A 15,253-nucleotide genomic window follows, 5' to 3' on the forward strand; every position below is an offset into this window, starting at 1 on the left:
GGATGGGAGATGTTTCTTAAATCTGCCTCGAGACTCTTAGGCTTGAGTTTTCTAAGGAATAATTTGTTGGCGGGGGCTAGGGAACTGGCACTGCTAATTGGCTGAGGATAAAGCCAGTTTCTGGGAGGAGAGGTCACAGGACTAGTGGAGTCAGCTCCTTGGTCTGTGTCCTAGGTCCAGGCAGAGCCTCCAGTCCATCAGAGTGCCAAGTCGGAAAAACATCCCCAGCACCATTCTTAGGTTTTATCACAGAGAGGCTATCTGTAAAGCAAGGCCTGCAATATTGGCTCCTGAGCCCTGGGCGGCAAGCCATTCTAGAGGTGGTTTAGGAGGAAGGTATGCGGGAGGTAGGGCCACTGGAGATTAGAGCCGCTCATGCCCGTTGGCCCATCAGACTTTAGGATGCCATCAAGGAGATCTGTCTGATGTTGTGTAAGGGAAAATATGTTGGTCAGCCTCCTGGGCAGCTTCCTCCTTCCCCAGGGGTCAGGACATGCAGATAATCCATTGCTCTCCAGTGAAGTGAAAACCACTTAGAAACAACAGATTTGTTCATTGCTAATGATAGCTGGACCTTTGCAGAGCTCGGGTCTCTTCTATTGTTTTTACCCTGTGGCCCTGTATTAATTTTATATAGGCAGTTTTTATATTAACCAGTTTTCTTTGGTCATTTTATGCAATATAAACTGAGTAAGTAATGTAGGATAACTGCAAAGAGTCTATTAAAATATAGGGCATTCATATTATCCTTAGACTAAACTCTCTCTGTGCTATTCAACGAGGCCCTACCCAACTCGAGCCAGATGAGGTCATGTACGTTCCTCAATTGAAATTGTCAGTATTACTCATTTAGCACCAGTACTAAGGTTCCTAATTTTATTTTAATAGTTAAATGAGATATATGTCAATATCAGTAAATTTTAGAAAAACTGTGTAATTCTACAAATCAGTAAGAGTTCTTAAAACTCTTGTCCTTATGTTGACCCCAACAAGACGCCCACCATCCTAGCATTATAGGCATCCTTCCTGCTACAGAACTTAAAAAAAAATCACTCTGGGCCCACTTTGGTGGCTCATGCCTGTAATCCCTGCACTTTGGGAGGCCAAGGCAGGAAGATCATTTGAGCCCCAAAGTGTGAGACCAGCAACATAGCAAGACCCTATCTTTAAAAAAAAAAGTGGCTGGGTTCGGCGGCTCAGCCTGTAATGCCAGCACTTTGGGAGGCCGAAATGAGAGGATTGCCTGAGCTCAGGGGTTCGAGACCAGCCCGGACAACTTGGTGGGACCTCATCTCTACAATAAATCAAAAATTAGCCGGGCGTAGTAGCATGTGCCTATAGTTCTGGCTACTTGGAAGTCTGAGATGGAAGGATCACCAGAGCCCAGTATGTCAACACTGGGGTGGCTGTGAGTGTGCCACTGTACTCCAGCCTGGTCGACAGAGTGAGACTCCAACTAAAAAAAAAAAAAAGTTTTATAAATTAACTGGGTATAGTGGCACATGCCTGTAGTCCCAGCTATCAGGAGGCTGAGGCAGGGGAATGGCTTGAGCCCACAGGGTTGAAACTGAAGTAAGCTATGATGGTACCACTGCACTCTAGCCTGGGCAACAGAGTGAAACTCTATCTCAAAAAAAAAAAAAAATTCCAGGGCACACAATGTGACCAAGCAGAAAGCACATCTCTTCTGAATATAATCTTGTGATACTAGTCTTTATGCAGGATCTGTGTTAAGAACTGTCCAATTTAAAATTCTGTTGACCCGTTAGCATTTTATTTTCCCGTATCAACGTGAACACAAAATGGTCTGAATTGTGCATTTATATGAAGAAAAGTAAAAAAAAAAATAGTAGTCCCACCTAGTAGTATAATATTTATCCCCAATGATTTATATATCCACGTGACCTGGAATGAAATTTATACTGCCTTTCTATAGACGGTGGCAGGCAGCATTTATAAGATAACCCTTTTATAAACTGAACTTTGTTGAGTCAGGGAACTGTATTTAGTATAGATAACAGTGGCTTATTTTAAGTGTCATAAATTTCAGAAACTGGTGTATTATCAAAGAATTAATAAGATTTAACTTTATCTTTGCTGTTTCACAATGTTACTTGGATTCTTAAATTAATGGTGTGGTTTCACACCGCTTATCACAGAAGTTGGACATCAGGGGTGTAACTGTTCCAGAATGGCAAAAGAGACAAGGTCCCATCTCTCTCCCTCCCCAACTCAGCCTTGGTGTGCAGAAGAAACAATCTCTGGTGATAACTGAGAACACCATGTTTTTTCTTAAAGAGGGTTTCTATTTTTTCCCTATGGCCATGCATTTTCTCTTCCTAAATGTTATTTTTCCCACATGGGGAATTGCACCACCATCACCATCACGGGACGAAGCTCGAGCCCTTGTCCCTCCCCAGGTTCCAGCCGTGGCTAGACTCCGTCATTTGGGGAGGCGAGGTCTCTACCTCAGAATCCTTCCCTTGGACCTGTGAAGCTCTCGGATGGGTTGTGGAGATGTTGTGGACACCCAGGTGTCTGCACGCACGCTTTGGTGGGTGTGAAAAGGCAGCTCAAGGACTTAGTCGATTCCAGAGTTCTGTGACCCATGAAAGGCTGAGAGTTTCTGCTGCTTAATTTTTAGTTCCTGCCCAAGAGACTCCGTTTCTAAAGGAGTCCTCCCTGAAATCGCATCTACATTGGAGGCCTTCAGGGGAGGGGGTTGGGAGTAAATCCCATGCAGACCCAATGTCTGTGGGGTGGTGGGCTCTCAACGCGTCTGCAGTGCCACCTATCAGCATGTAGAGGACACCCACAATGGTTCAGCCCTCACGTGGTTCAGCCCTCACGTGGTTCAGCAGGTGAATCCCAGACGTCGCCGATGGTAGGTTTTGGATCAGGTGCTAGGCGCTCAAGGGTTGCACATGGTTGAGGGAGAGTCATTTTGTGTTGCTGACCCCAAGGGAAAAGGTGCTCAAAGCTGCCCTCCCTGGGCTGGAAGAGGGAGTGAACAGGGAGCAGAGATCTTCCGTGCTGACCTGCCCACATCCAGCATCTCAAGGGCTGTCTCACTCTTCTGTAATCGTAGGATCTGCAGCGAGATATTGAGCAGCACAGTGCAGGGGTGGAGTCTGTGTTTAACATCTGCGACGTCCTGTTGCACGACTCGGATGCCTGTGCCAATGAGACCGAGTGCGACTCCATCCAGCAGACCACCAGAAGCCTGGACCGGCGCTGGAGGAACATTTGCGCCATGTCGATGGAGCGGCGTATGAAGTAAGGATTGAGCTGCCACGAGCATCTTCTGCGTGGTCAGCCCAGCTCGGGGTGTCCTTCTGACCTCAGTCACAGCAGCTGCTCTGTTCACCTCACTCAGAAACATGCCAGGTGTTGGCAGAGAGGGTCCAGTAGGTGTGGCAAGGGCTTATCAAAGGAATTATTCAAGGAAAACATGATGGGGTAATGCCTTTCCCTGCTCTCAGGTGTCTCCGGGGTTAGCAGTGGCTGGCTAATGCAGGATCTCTGTAAGGAACTGCTCGATTTTAAATCCAGTTGGCATGCTAGCATTTGCTTTGCATCTGTTTACCCAGCTCTGAGTAGGGGAGGCAGCCCTGTCTCCTGGTTTTTCTGAGACTGGGTTTCACTCTTTCATCCAGGCTGGAGTGCAGTAGCACAATCACAGCTCACTGTAGCCTTGAACTCCTGGGCCCAACCAATCCTCCTGCCTCACTCTCCCAAGGAGCTGGGATGACCAGCATGAATCACCATACCCGGCTAATTGTCCTTTTTTTTTTTGAGTTGGAGTCTCACTCTGTCACCCAGGCTAGAATGCAGTGACACGCTCACGGCCACCCCAGCGTCAGCCTGCTGGGCTCCAGTGATCCTTCCTCAGCCTTCCAAGTAGCTGGAACTACAGGCATGTGCTACCACACCTGGTTAATTTTTGATTTATTGTAGAGACAAGGTCTTGCCAAGTTGCCCAGGCTGGTCTTGAACCCACAGGCTCAGGCAATCCACTTGCTTCAGTCTCCCAAAGTGCTGGAATTACAGGCTCAGCCACTGAACCTGGCCTAATTGTTCATTGTTTGTGTGTGTGTGTGTGTGTGTATGTCTCAGAGTCTCACCCTGTCACTCAGGCTGGAGTGCAGTGACACAATGACTCACTGCAGCCTCGAACACCTGGGTTCAAACAATCCTCCCACCTCAGCCTCCCAAGTAGCTAGGACTACAGGGCAATGCTACCATGCCCGGCTAACTTTTTAAAAATTTTTTGTAGAGATGAGGTCTCACTACGCTGCCCAGGCAAGTCTCAAACTCCTGTCCTCAAGTGATCCCTCCTGCTTTGGCCTCCCAAAGTGCTGGGATTATAGGCATGAGCTAACATACCCAACGTCTGTCTCCTGTTTTTTAGCCCTGTGAAGCAAGTGCTCTGAGGGGCCCGGCCCTCCCTAAACGAAAGGTGTAAAGACCAGAAGCAATGTTCTGGTTATTTCCCGGAAGAGGTCACAGGGTCTTTCCCCCTAGACCATGCGAGTGTTAGGGGGTGGTGAGGAGCAAGACTGGTCAGGGGGCTAAAAGAAGTGGGAGAGCTCAGGGTTGGAGTGGACGGCATGTGTGAAGCTGCCTTCCTTCCGGTAGAATCGAGGAGACGTGGCGCCTGTGGCAGAAGTTTCTAGATGATTATTCCCGCTTTGAGGACTGGCTGAAGTCAGCCGAGAGGACGGCGGCCTGCCCCAATTCCTCAGAGGTGTTGTACACAAATGCCAAAGAGGAGCTGAAGAGGTTTGAGGTAAGCCCCTTCTCTGGCCCAGTTCTGATGTCAGCAGGCCTGAGGCGGGCTCAGGGGCTATGAAAATGACTTCCTCCCAACCGGCTTCCCTCAGTCCTCATGGCCACAGCCTGCATGCACCCAGCTGCTGAGACTGCTTTACTAGACACTGCCGATGTATGCCAACTGCTGTGCAGTGACCTTGGCAGCCTGCTCTGTAGCTGTCTCGGGACCCGCAAGCAGGCCATCTGTTGCCATTGCAGTTTGGGGCCGTGAAGGGAGGGAAGTTGGTAGCCGGACACTTGGGGCACGGAGGGAGGTTTGTAGTGGGTCCCTTGGGCTGTGGAGGGGCTTTGTAGATCGCTTGGGCTGCGGAGGGGGTTTGTAGTGGGTCGCTTGGAACATAGGGGGGTTTGTAGTGGGTTGTTTGGAGCATTGAGAGGGGTTTGTAGGAGGCCACTTGGGCGTAGAAGGGGATTTGTAGCAGGTTTCTCAAGGTATAGAGGGGTGCTTATGGTGCGTCTGTTGGGGCATGGAAGGGTATCCTGTGCTTTGCCCCGGCTCTGACCGCCCCCCTTCACCATGGGCAGGCCTTCCAGCGGCAGATCCACGAGCGCCTTACCCAGCTGGAGCTCATCAACAAGCAGTACCGGCGCCTGGCACGGGAGAACCGCACGGACACGGCCAGCAGGCTCAAACAGATGGTGCATGAGGGCAACCAGCGCTGGGACAACCTGCAGCGGCGGGTCACGGCTGTGCTGCGCAGGCTGCGGGTAAGCACCACACCCGGGCTGTTTGGAGGTCTGCAGGGAGCTTGTGGCACAGGGCACGGGCGGAGGTTTTGTGGCCAGCCGCGGACCCACTTCATGTTCCCCCGTCCAGAGCCCAGCCAGCCAATGCGTTCTCCACATGAGATCAGTCACATTCAGGGTGGTGTGGCCCTAGACAAGGGCACTCTCTAAAACAGGGATCTGCATATGAGGCTCTGAGCCTGACTGTGTGATTTGTATAACCAGAGTACATCTCCGCTCACACTTCTGTAACCCCTGGTGGTATGCACTCGGCACGCAGAGGGCACGGAGTCTGAGTGTGGTTTACTAGGCCTGATGAAGGCAGCACGTAGGCTTCCAGAAGCAGCCCTGCCCTGCCAGCTGTCTGTCTGATGTGCCCCATCTGTTCTTGTTTTGTTTTGTTTTTTGAGTCGGGGTCTCTGTCACTTAGGTTGTTGTGCAGAGGCATGATCACGACTCACCCCAGCCTTAATCTCCTGGTTTCAAGTGATCCTTCTGCCTCAGCCTCCCAAGTAACTAAGCCTACAGTTGCGTGCCCCCACACCCAGCTAATTTTTTAAAAATTTTTGTAGAGATGAGATCTTGCTATGTTTCCCAGGCTGCTCTCAAACACCTGGGCTCAAGCGATCCTCCCGCCTCGGCCTCCCAAAGTGCTGGGATTGCAGGCGTGAGTCACCATGCCCAGCCTGGGTTTAGTTTGTGAATATAAATAATCACCTTAGATTTCTGTAATTCAGAAGACATGCTCTGCAAACCTGTGTATGTCCAGATATAAACAGAAAGGACCAGCATAGGCAGGGACTGCAGGACATACTTTAATTCTCAGGGCAGAATGCCCTTGAAACCATTCTAGGAAGAAGAGAATCTGGGCTTTTTTTTTTTTTTTAACCCTTTTAGGGAGACATTGGCTAACTCTTCTAGTAATCTAGACAACTCCCTTGCATTAATTTTTTTTTAATCTCCTGCTGATCTGACTGCAGTGAGTCTACCTTCATTTGGCACCAAATGCTACACTGATCTGAGAATCAGCTACCCAGCTATGAGGCGCTAACCTGAGAGGTACCCTTAGTTAGAGGCGATTAATCGCCTTCCCTGGGTCTTCCTTCTCTGGGGAAACATCAGAAGGACATGGGTGGAGGCAGAGGGGCACTAGGCCACCTCACCCCTGAACTCCATGCTTTTCCATCTTGAAGCTACTAAACCGTTCTATCAAGAGCTTCTGCAGAAGGCTGACAGGTAAAAACAGGCAGAACCTGGCCGGGCCCCTCAGGGGGTTCCCCAGAGGACAGAGGAGAATCACTAACTTAGAGAATGACAGGATTTCAAATGCTTGACATGACCTCAGAGGCCACAGTCGGCATCCTCACTACCTCCCTCACTTGCGGGTGTAGAAGCTGGGGCTCAGAGAAGTTGTGGTGTTTGTTGGTGTCACACAGCCAGGACTGAGCCCCAGCCTCCTGAATGCAGTGCTTCTGGGGGTCCTGGATGTCCCAGGGCACGTTTCTCTCCGAGTGCTCTCTGGGCACCCTTTCCTCGTGGCTGAAGGTGACCTTGCTGTCTACCTGACTCTTGCTCCTCAGAACAGACATGAGGTTGTCTTTCTCTTGGGCAGCATTTCACCAACCAGAGGGAGGAGTTCGAGGGCACCAGGGAGAGCATCCTAGTGTGGCTCACGGAGATGGATCTGCAGCTGACCAACGTGGAGCACTTCTCGGAGAGCGATGCAGATGACAAGATGCGCCAGCTGAACGTAAGGGCTGTCACCTTGGCACCTCTTAAAAGAACCAAGCTGGGTGCTATGGCTTATGCCTGTAGTCCTAGCAGACTCAGGAGGCCAGGGCAGGAGGATCGCTTGAGGCCTGGAGTTCGAGCCCAGCCTGGATAACATAGTGAAACCCTGTCTCTTTAAAAAAGAAAGGGGAGCCAGTCTCGGTGGCTCAGCCTGTAATCCCGCGCCTTTGGGAGGCTGAGGTGAGTGGATTGCCTGAGCCCGCGGGTTCGAGACCCGCCTGGACAGCGAGACCTCATCTCTACAATAAATCAAAAAATCAGCCGGGCGTGGTAGCGCATGCCTGTAATTCCGGCTACTTGGAAGGCTGAGGTGGAAGGATCGCCGGAGCCCAGCAGGTCGAGGCTGCGGTGGCCGGGAGCGGCCACTGCACTCCAGTCTGGGCGAGAGTGAGACTCCAACTCAAAAAATAAAAATAAAAAAGAAAGGGGAAATAAAGCACCTTTGCATAGCAGCCTGGCCAAGTACAAATTTCACCTGACACTCTGAGAGCAAATTCCAGAATTCTTCAGGCAGTCAGGCTGCCTCCTCCCTTGCGCACTGGATTCTCACCAGTCCAGATGCTGTCTCTTACAGTGTCCCTTCTGTATCAGCAGAGGGACCTAGATCAGAGATGATCTGCTCTTTAATTGTTGCAGATACCTGAGTTGCAGTTTAATCTCATTCTAATTCTCCCCTTGGTGAAATTTTAGAAGAGACTGAGAAATGGAAGTTGGCCTTCCCTTATGTAATGGCGCCAGTGAGCGTCACTGCATCAATGCAAGCAGATGCCCACTGGTGGCTTATGATTGGATTTGTTCCTACCAAGCGTTGATATGACAAGTTCTCTCCCTCACACCCACTATTGGCAAAGGTCCATCCATGTCAAATTTTTAGAATTTTATTTTATTTATGTATTTATGTATGTATGTATTCTGAGTTGGAGTGTATTTTGAGTTGGAGTGCAGTGGCATGCTCTCGGCCACCACAGCCTTGGTCTGCTGGGCTCAGGTGATCCTTCCACCTCAGCCTTTCAAGTAGCTGGAACCACAGGCGTGTGCCACCACACCCTGCTAATTTTTTGATTTATTGTAGAGACAACATCTCGCCAAGTTGCCCCGGCTGATCTCGAACCCCTGGGCTCAGGCAGTCCTCTCACTTCTACCTCCCAAAGTGCTGGGATGACAGGCATGAGCCTCTATGTCTGGCTTTTTGCTGATCTTAATCAGAAAAGTCAGAGCCCAAAAGGAGGAAGGAGAAAGTATATACAATCATTTCAGATTCCTAAATTGTCCTTGTCACCTAAACATTGACGCGCGTGTCCTAGGTGAAGGAACACAGCACTAATGGCACCTGGATGATTTTCCCACGTCCAGATGCTCTGGGGTTCTGTCTCTGAAGCCCCTTCCTTCTCGTCCCCAAATAGGGCTTCCAGCAGGAAATTACGCTGAATACCAACAAGATCGATCAGCTCATCGTGTTCGGGGAGCAGCTGATCCAGAAGAGCGAGCCCCTGGACGCCGTGCTGATCGAGGACGAGCTGGAGGAGCTGCACCGCTACTGCCAGGAGGTGTTCGGGAGGGTGGCCCGCTTTCACCGGCGCCTGACCTCCCGCGCTCCGGTGAGGGCCCCGGCTGCTCGGGGGTTATCATTTGACCGGGTTCTTACAGGCTTGGGACACTTATCTTGTAATGGTTAACTCTAGTTTCTTTTTTGGTAGAAAAGCCACATCGGGTCAAGTGCAGTGACTCATGCCAGTCATCCCAGCACTTTGGGAGGCCAAGGCGGGAGGATTGAGGCCAGGAGTTCAAGACCAGCCTGGGCAACATAGCAAGACCTCATCTCTACAAAAAAAAAAAAAAAATTAGCTGAGCCTGGTGGTGCGGGCCTGTAGTCCCAGCTACTCAGGAGGCCAAGGCAGAAGGATCACCTGAGCCCAGGAGGTTGAGGCTTCAGTGAGCTGTGATCGCACCACTGTACCCCAGCATGGGCAACAGAGCAAGACCTGGTCTCTAAAAACAAAGAAACAACTTTGATATTTCCCTTGACAAAAGAACCTTTTAGGAAGTTCAGGTGGACTAAAGGCCATTATTCAAAGTTTGCTGCCTTTGTGTGTCGAAAGCTTTAATGATGACTCCTGACCAACATGATTGTCCACTTTTTCTTTATTTGTGTCTCCAACTGACTGACTTCAAATGTAGTTATTTCATCAGGCATAACCTCAAAAATTACCCTACGCAATTTCTTTTCTTTTCTTTTTTTTAATTTTTGAGTCAGGGTCTCACTCTGTTGCCCAGACCGGCATGTAGTGGCATGATCACGGCTCACCCCAGCCTCACTTTCTGGGCTCAGGCAATCCTTCCATCTCAGCCTCCCAAGCAGCTGGTACTACAGGTGTGCACCACCACACCCAGCTAACTTTTTTACCTTTTTTGTAGAGACAAAGTCTCGTGATGTTGTTCAGGCTGGTCTCAAACTAATGGACTCAAGCAATCCTCCCGGCTTGATCTCCCAAAGTGTTGGGATTACAGGCGTGAGCCAATTTTTAAATACAGACATTTTTGTTAGACTGATAAAGGCATTATGACACAAGCAGAATGCAGACACTGAGCAATTAGATGGGGGGAATAAGAAAGAACCTGGTGCGTGTGTCCCTTGAGTAGTGGACCTTGTCCAGAATATGCTAATATCCTTTTTAAAAATACTCTGATTCTTGGAGGAGTCTGCAATCAGCCATCAAGGAAATGTCAGCCACCATTTCTTTATCCCCTAGATAAAGTCATTTTACTTAGATTTTTCATACTTCAGCTTTTCTCCTAGGAAAGCAAGCTGCAGTTTTTGTAAAATAGCAGATTCTAGGCCCTACTCCAGATTCTCTAACTGGAATAACCAGAAATGAGACCCAGGAACCTTATTCTCTTTAAAGCTGCCTGAAAAGTACTGTTGGCGGTCTCTGGGAACCTGCCGGACGGGCCGGCTGAAACACTGCTTCTCACCGCAGTAGCCTAGGATTTGTTTAATCCTAAAAACTGGATACTCTGGTTTAGGGCTTGGAAGATGAAAAGGAGGCCTCTGAGAATGAAACGGACATGGAAGACCCCAGAGAGATACAGACAGACTCCTGGCGGAAAAGGAGAGAGGGCGAGGAGCCCACGTCCCCCCAGTCGCTTTGTCATCTGGTACCCCCCGCCCTGGGGCATGAGCGGTCTGGTTGTGAGACCCCGGTCAGTGTGGACTCCATCCCCCTGGAGTGGGATCACACGGGTGACGTGGGAGGCTCCTCCTCTCACGAAGATGACGAGGAGGTCCCATTCTACAGTGCCCTGTCAGGTAACAGCCTGGGTTCCCCCGAGCCCTTGAAACTCACCTGTCTGGCGATTATGTTTTTAGCCACTTAAGCGACACGGCCAGCGCTCAATGATTGAGTCCAGTGTACAGCTGCCCCGGACCTCTGAGTCTTCCTGTGTCCTTGTCCTGTCCACCTCTTACCTAAAAATTGGCCCACTCCCATTATAGGTGGCATGAAAACAGAAACGAAATTCACATTTGGCTGTTAAGGCTCTTCACTGATGGCTCTGGCCGTCTGGGAGACTCATAAGTGAAGTTTTCAGAGAATCATTAGATCGAGCCAGTAGGGCTTCTTCATGCTTTCTGTGCCTCCCCCCACCACTGCTTTGGACAATCAGGGGTTGGCTGGAATCAAATCCTTCTGGTTTTTAAAATCCTTTTAATGGGCTGGGTACAGTGGGTCAAGCCGGTAATCCCAGCATTTGGGGAGGCCAATGCGGGAGGATGGCTTGAGACCAGGAGTTCAAGGCCAACCAGGTGTGGTGGCGCCTGCCTGTAGTCCCAGCTACTCGAGAGGCTGTGATGGAAGAATCAACTGAGCCCTGGAGGTCGAGACTGCAGCGAGCTGTGATCGTGCCACTGCACTCCAGCCTGGGCGACAGAGTGAGATCCCAACTCAGCCAGTCGATCCAATAATAAAATAAAATCCTCTTAATAAAAAAGATAAGAGGCAGTTAGCTTCCCCCCTCCGGCCAACATTGTTTCTACTATGTTAACTTAATACTTGGGCATTAATCTGCAGGCACATCCAGTGAGGAAAATGCCGTTATTCTTTTTCAGATGTAGAAATCCCTGAAAATCCTGAGGCATATCTTAAAATGACCACAAAAACTTTGAAAGCGTCTTCTGGTAGGCCCCTGCCCGTGCATGTGTCTCAACATGGCAGCATCCTGTGGCACACACCGCATCCTCAGCCTCGCTCCCATGTCGTGTCTGGCCTCTGCCTTCTGTGGACACCATGCACCCCAGTCCGTGTGTCATGGTGTATTTACATGCGTCCTCACTCACACCTGTGTGCTCCTTACAAAACCCCACCCGAACCGGGGCGGTCTCGATGCCATTTCCTGCAGCCCCAGGCTTGTGCAGAAGGGGGTTTTTCATGGTGCCTTTCAGGATCACTGTTTTTCCTCCATCTAACCAAAGTCCTCTGGCGCGGGCCAAGCTTTCTTCACTGTGGCTTGGCTTGGAGCTAGCTCCTTGCTTGCATTGCTCTCCCGGGAAGAGGCAGGTGTGGGCAGAGGTGCTTTTGCATTTGCGGCAGAAGAGCCCGCCCTTCTCTTGACTTGCAGCTCTCATCTGTCTCCTCTGCCCCGTCCCCACCTGCCACGTGGGTGGGGAACAGCCACACACAGTCCCTTCGTTCCCAAGTCTGTCTTGACGGTCCCTCTTCCCCTCACTCCTGTGAGGCCTTTCATCTTCTTGGCCCCAGATCCAGCCTGGCCGTCCAGTGTCCCCACCACTCAAGGCCCCGGCTCCCACATGCCGCCCGTCACACAGCAAATCATGTTGGTTGTGCTCCATTGTGAACTCATCTAGCAAAGGCACAGTGTTGCCCCGTTGCATGACTCCCATCTCATTCCCTCCTGGGACATCCTGACATTTTGCAAACATGCATGCTTTGCAATGAGAGCTGCAGAACTCATCTCCATACTGTAACCCGATGCCATGTTACCCGTGACCTTTTTGGGTTGGAGAGAATGGACTGTCACTCACTATCTTTTATTTCAGGCAAATCCATTTCCGATGGCCACTCTTGGCACGTTCCAGACAGCTCCCCCTGTCCCGAGCATCACTACAAACAAATGGAAGGTGACAGGAACATTCCACCAGTTCCATCTGATTCCAGCACCCCATATAAGCCACCCTATGTAAGTCTTGACTCCACTGGGAGTACCCAAGTGAGCAAAGCTAACGGTTCTCAAAGAGAGAGATTTTGACACGTGTTCACCCCAGGCACGTTCACCCCCAGGCACATTCTGAGTGGGCTTTCCCAGGGTGACAGTATCTCTGCTAAGCCATCCACACCCAATCAGAACCCTGGCAAAACTGGCAATATGTAGAGAGAGGTTTCTGGCCAAAACCATCTTTGTGTGTACTGGCATGATGTCACGGTCAGTGGTGCTGCCGAGTCAGTTGTCTGTGCAGATAGTGACAATGCTGAGTGCTGGCTTTCCTGAGCTGCTCCTGCGCCCCCAAGCCTTTGTTATGTTTGCCTTTTGACCACACATCCTGTTCACCACAGCATACCTTCATCTTCAGATTTGATGGTGGGTCTGCGGGCCAATGGAGATGGGCTTGGCTCCTAGCCCTGCCAGGAAATTGCAGTAGCGCCTTAAGCACTTTGCCTTTCCCACTTGAGATGAACCTACCTTACCTAGCTGTCTTTAGGATTCCTGGGTATAAAGGTAGAAGAATGATCGGGCGCAGTGGCTTATGCCTGCGTTGCTAGCACTTTGGGAGGCCAAGGCAGGAGGCTCGCTGGGGGCCAGAGATCTGAGACCAGACTGGGCAACAAAAGCCAGACCCCGTCTCTATATAAAACAGAAAAATTAGTCAGCCTTGGTGCACACCTGTAGTCCCAGCTACTCAGGAAGCTGAGGTGGAAGATTGCTTAAGTCCAGGAGTCTGTGAGCTATGATCATACCACTGCACTCTAGCCTTGGCAATAGAGAGAGACCCTGACTCTTAAGGGAAAAAATGTAAAAGAAGGGTCTCAGAAGCGATGGTGATCATCATTATTACTCACGTTGGTTCGTTATTCTCTATAGCAGCGACAATTCCTTATACTTCTGTGGGCGACATGAGTTCTTAACCTGCTCTGTCTAGGTGGCTATTGGGGGCAGCCTCGGGGTGTTCATGATGGCCACAGAGCATTCTCAGAAAAGAGAATTAGCGACAAGGGAGAAGAGGCTATTGCTACATAATTGGAGAAGGTTCCCATGGTCAAATCCGGGTCATGTGATAACGGGCTGCCTGTGCCCAATTCTCAAACTCCTCCTCTTGCTTAGCAAGCAGTTGTCATTTTTAGACTGTCCCTCTGTGATTCAGAGTGGTAAGACAGAGAAAGACCACAGCACCTGGCCCTTGCTTTGCATCCAGGACTGTGTGGCCTGGTTCTTCCCAGCAATCACACTGGTGTTCTTCACATGGCCACTTTCAAAACTCACTCCTTGGACTGTGTCTGAAACCAGGCCTGTCGCCACAGATCTGAGGGTGTTTTTAAAAATGTGTTTCATTCTGCACACACGGGCCATATGGACACCATCCAAACAAAGCATGGCTTTTCTAAAAGGGATACATGTATTCTTGGATAATAGCCCCATCAGCTCTGTGATAACAAGAGTCAGTGTGTGCAGTGAATGATAAATGCTGGGAAGTGGACGCCTAGGAGGCAGGTTCGCCAGTGTGTTTCCGATCCCCAGTAATGATAATGCCAGCCACCTCCACAGAGGGATGGGAGGGCTACCCAAAAAATCTGTAAAATACGGTGAAAACGGAATCATGCTGACACAAGAACAGTCTGGTGAGCTTGACAGTTGTTTTAATTTGCTTTGCATGGTTCATTTGTGAGTATTAGGAAGCATGCAAAGTCAAAACGGGCCACTTCTCCCGTTTGTGACATCTCATCTGCTCCCCTTCTCCCAGGCTTTATTTCTGCCATCAGCTCTGCTTGTTTGTAAATGCTTCCCGGGACTGGGCACCATGGCTTACACTTGAATTACAAATCCCAGCACCCTGGGAGGCTGAGACAGAAGCATTGCTTGAGCCCAAGCATTCAAGACAAACCTGGGCAACATAGTGAGACCTCATCTCTACTAAAATCAAAAAATTAAGTCCTAGTTACTCTGGAAGCTGAGATAGAAGGATTACCTGAGTCCAGGAGGTCGAGGCTGTGGTGAGCCATGACTGTGCCACTGCATTCCAGACCTGGACTCAAAGGGAAAAAAAAAAATGCTCTCTACACATTATTGCATGTCTGCAGTGCCAGCAAATGCCCTGCAAAGGAAAGGGCTCTATGTCCTTATTTATTGTCTGTTGATATGTACCCAGTTCTTCAGATAACCTGTAAACTTTCCAGACGATAACTTAAAAATGGACTTCTTCCAGGTAAAGCTGCTACTACCTCCGGGCACCAGTGGTGGCAAAGAAGGCCCATGCATCTTGAATGGCAGCCCAGAGCAGGATGACGAGGGACTGGCTGGCACAGGAGGACAGCAGTCAGGTACTCCTCAGTGGCAGTTGTCAAGAGAGGCCGTTTGGTGTTTTGGGTTGCTTGGGCATTTGCTTTAAGTCCTTGCCCACCAGAACATCTATTAGGAATTCACCAACACCACTGAACTTATCCTACAACAGCCAGTGTTATTTTTGAATCAGCTGACTTGTATGAATGAACAGATTTCCAGGCTGCTCAGTTTAACTTGGAAGCTATTCTTCAAATATTGATCAAATGAGCCAGGCACAGTGGCTCATGACTCTAATCCCAGTCCTTTGGGAGGCCAGGGCAGGAGGATTGGTTGAGTCCAGGAGTTTGAGACCAGCCTGGGCAACAAAAACAAGACCCCATCTCTACATAAAATA

The 15,253-nt window shown here is 49.9% G+C and overlaps 1 protein-coding gene across 1 annotated transcript in view; it reads left to right on the forward strand.

Moving 5' to 3' along the window:
- SYNE2 (spectrin repeat containing nuclear envelope protein 2) overlaps window positions 1–15,253 on the forward strand; it is a 317,000-nt gene that overhangs the window by 292,754 nt on the left and 8,993 nt on the right. Inside the window, exons 99-107 of the mRNA XM_008063321.2 lie at window positions 3,089–3,276; window positions 4,639–4,789; window positions 5,359–5,541; window positions 7,172–7,309; window positions 8,754–8,948; window positions 10,375–10,657; window positions 11,456–11,524; window positions 12,404–12,543; window positions 14,783–14,897. Of these exons, the coding sequence (XP_008061512.1) occupies window positions 3,089–3,276; window positions 4,639–4,789; window positions 5,359–5,541; window positions 7,172–7,309; window positions 8,754–8,948; window positions 10,375–10,657; window positions 11,456–11,524; window positions 12,404–12,543; window positions 14,783–14,897 (1,462 nt within the window). The remainder of the gene's footprint in view (window positions 1–3,088; window positions 3,277–4,638; window positions 4,790–5,358; window positions 5,542–7,171; window positions 7,310–8,753; window positions 8,949–10,374; window positions 10,658–11,455; window positions 11,525–12,403; window positions 12,544–14,782; window positions 14,898–15,253) is intronic.

This window comes from Carlito syrichta, unplaced genomic scaffold (genome assembly GCF_000164805.1).
Source record: "Carlito syrichta isolate Samal-C Ts95f unplaced genomic scaffold, Tarsius_syrichta-2.0.1 Scaffold306742, whole genome shotgun sequence".
Taxonomy (NCBI): domain Eukaryota; kingdom Metazoa; phylum Chordata; class Mammalia; order Primates; family Tarsiidae; genus Carlito; species Carlito syrichta.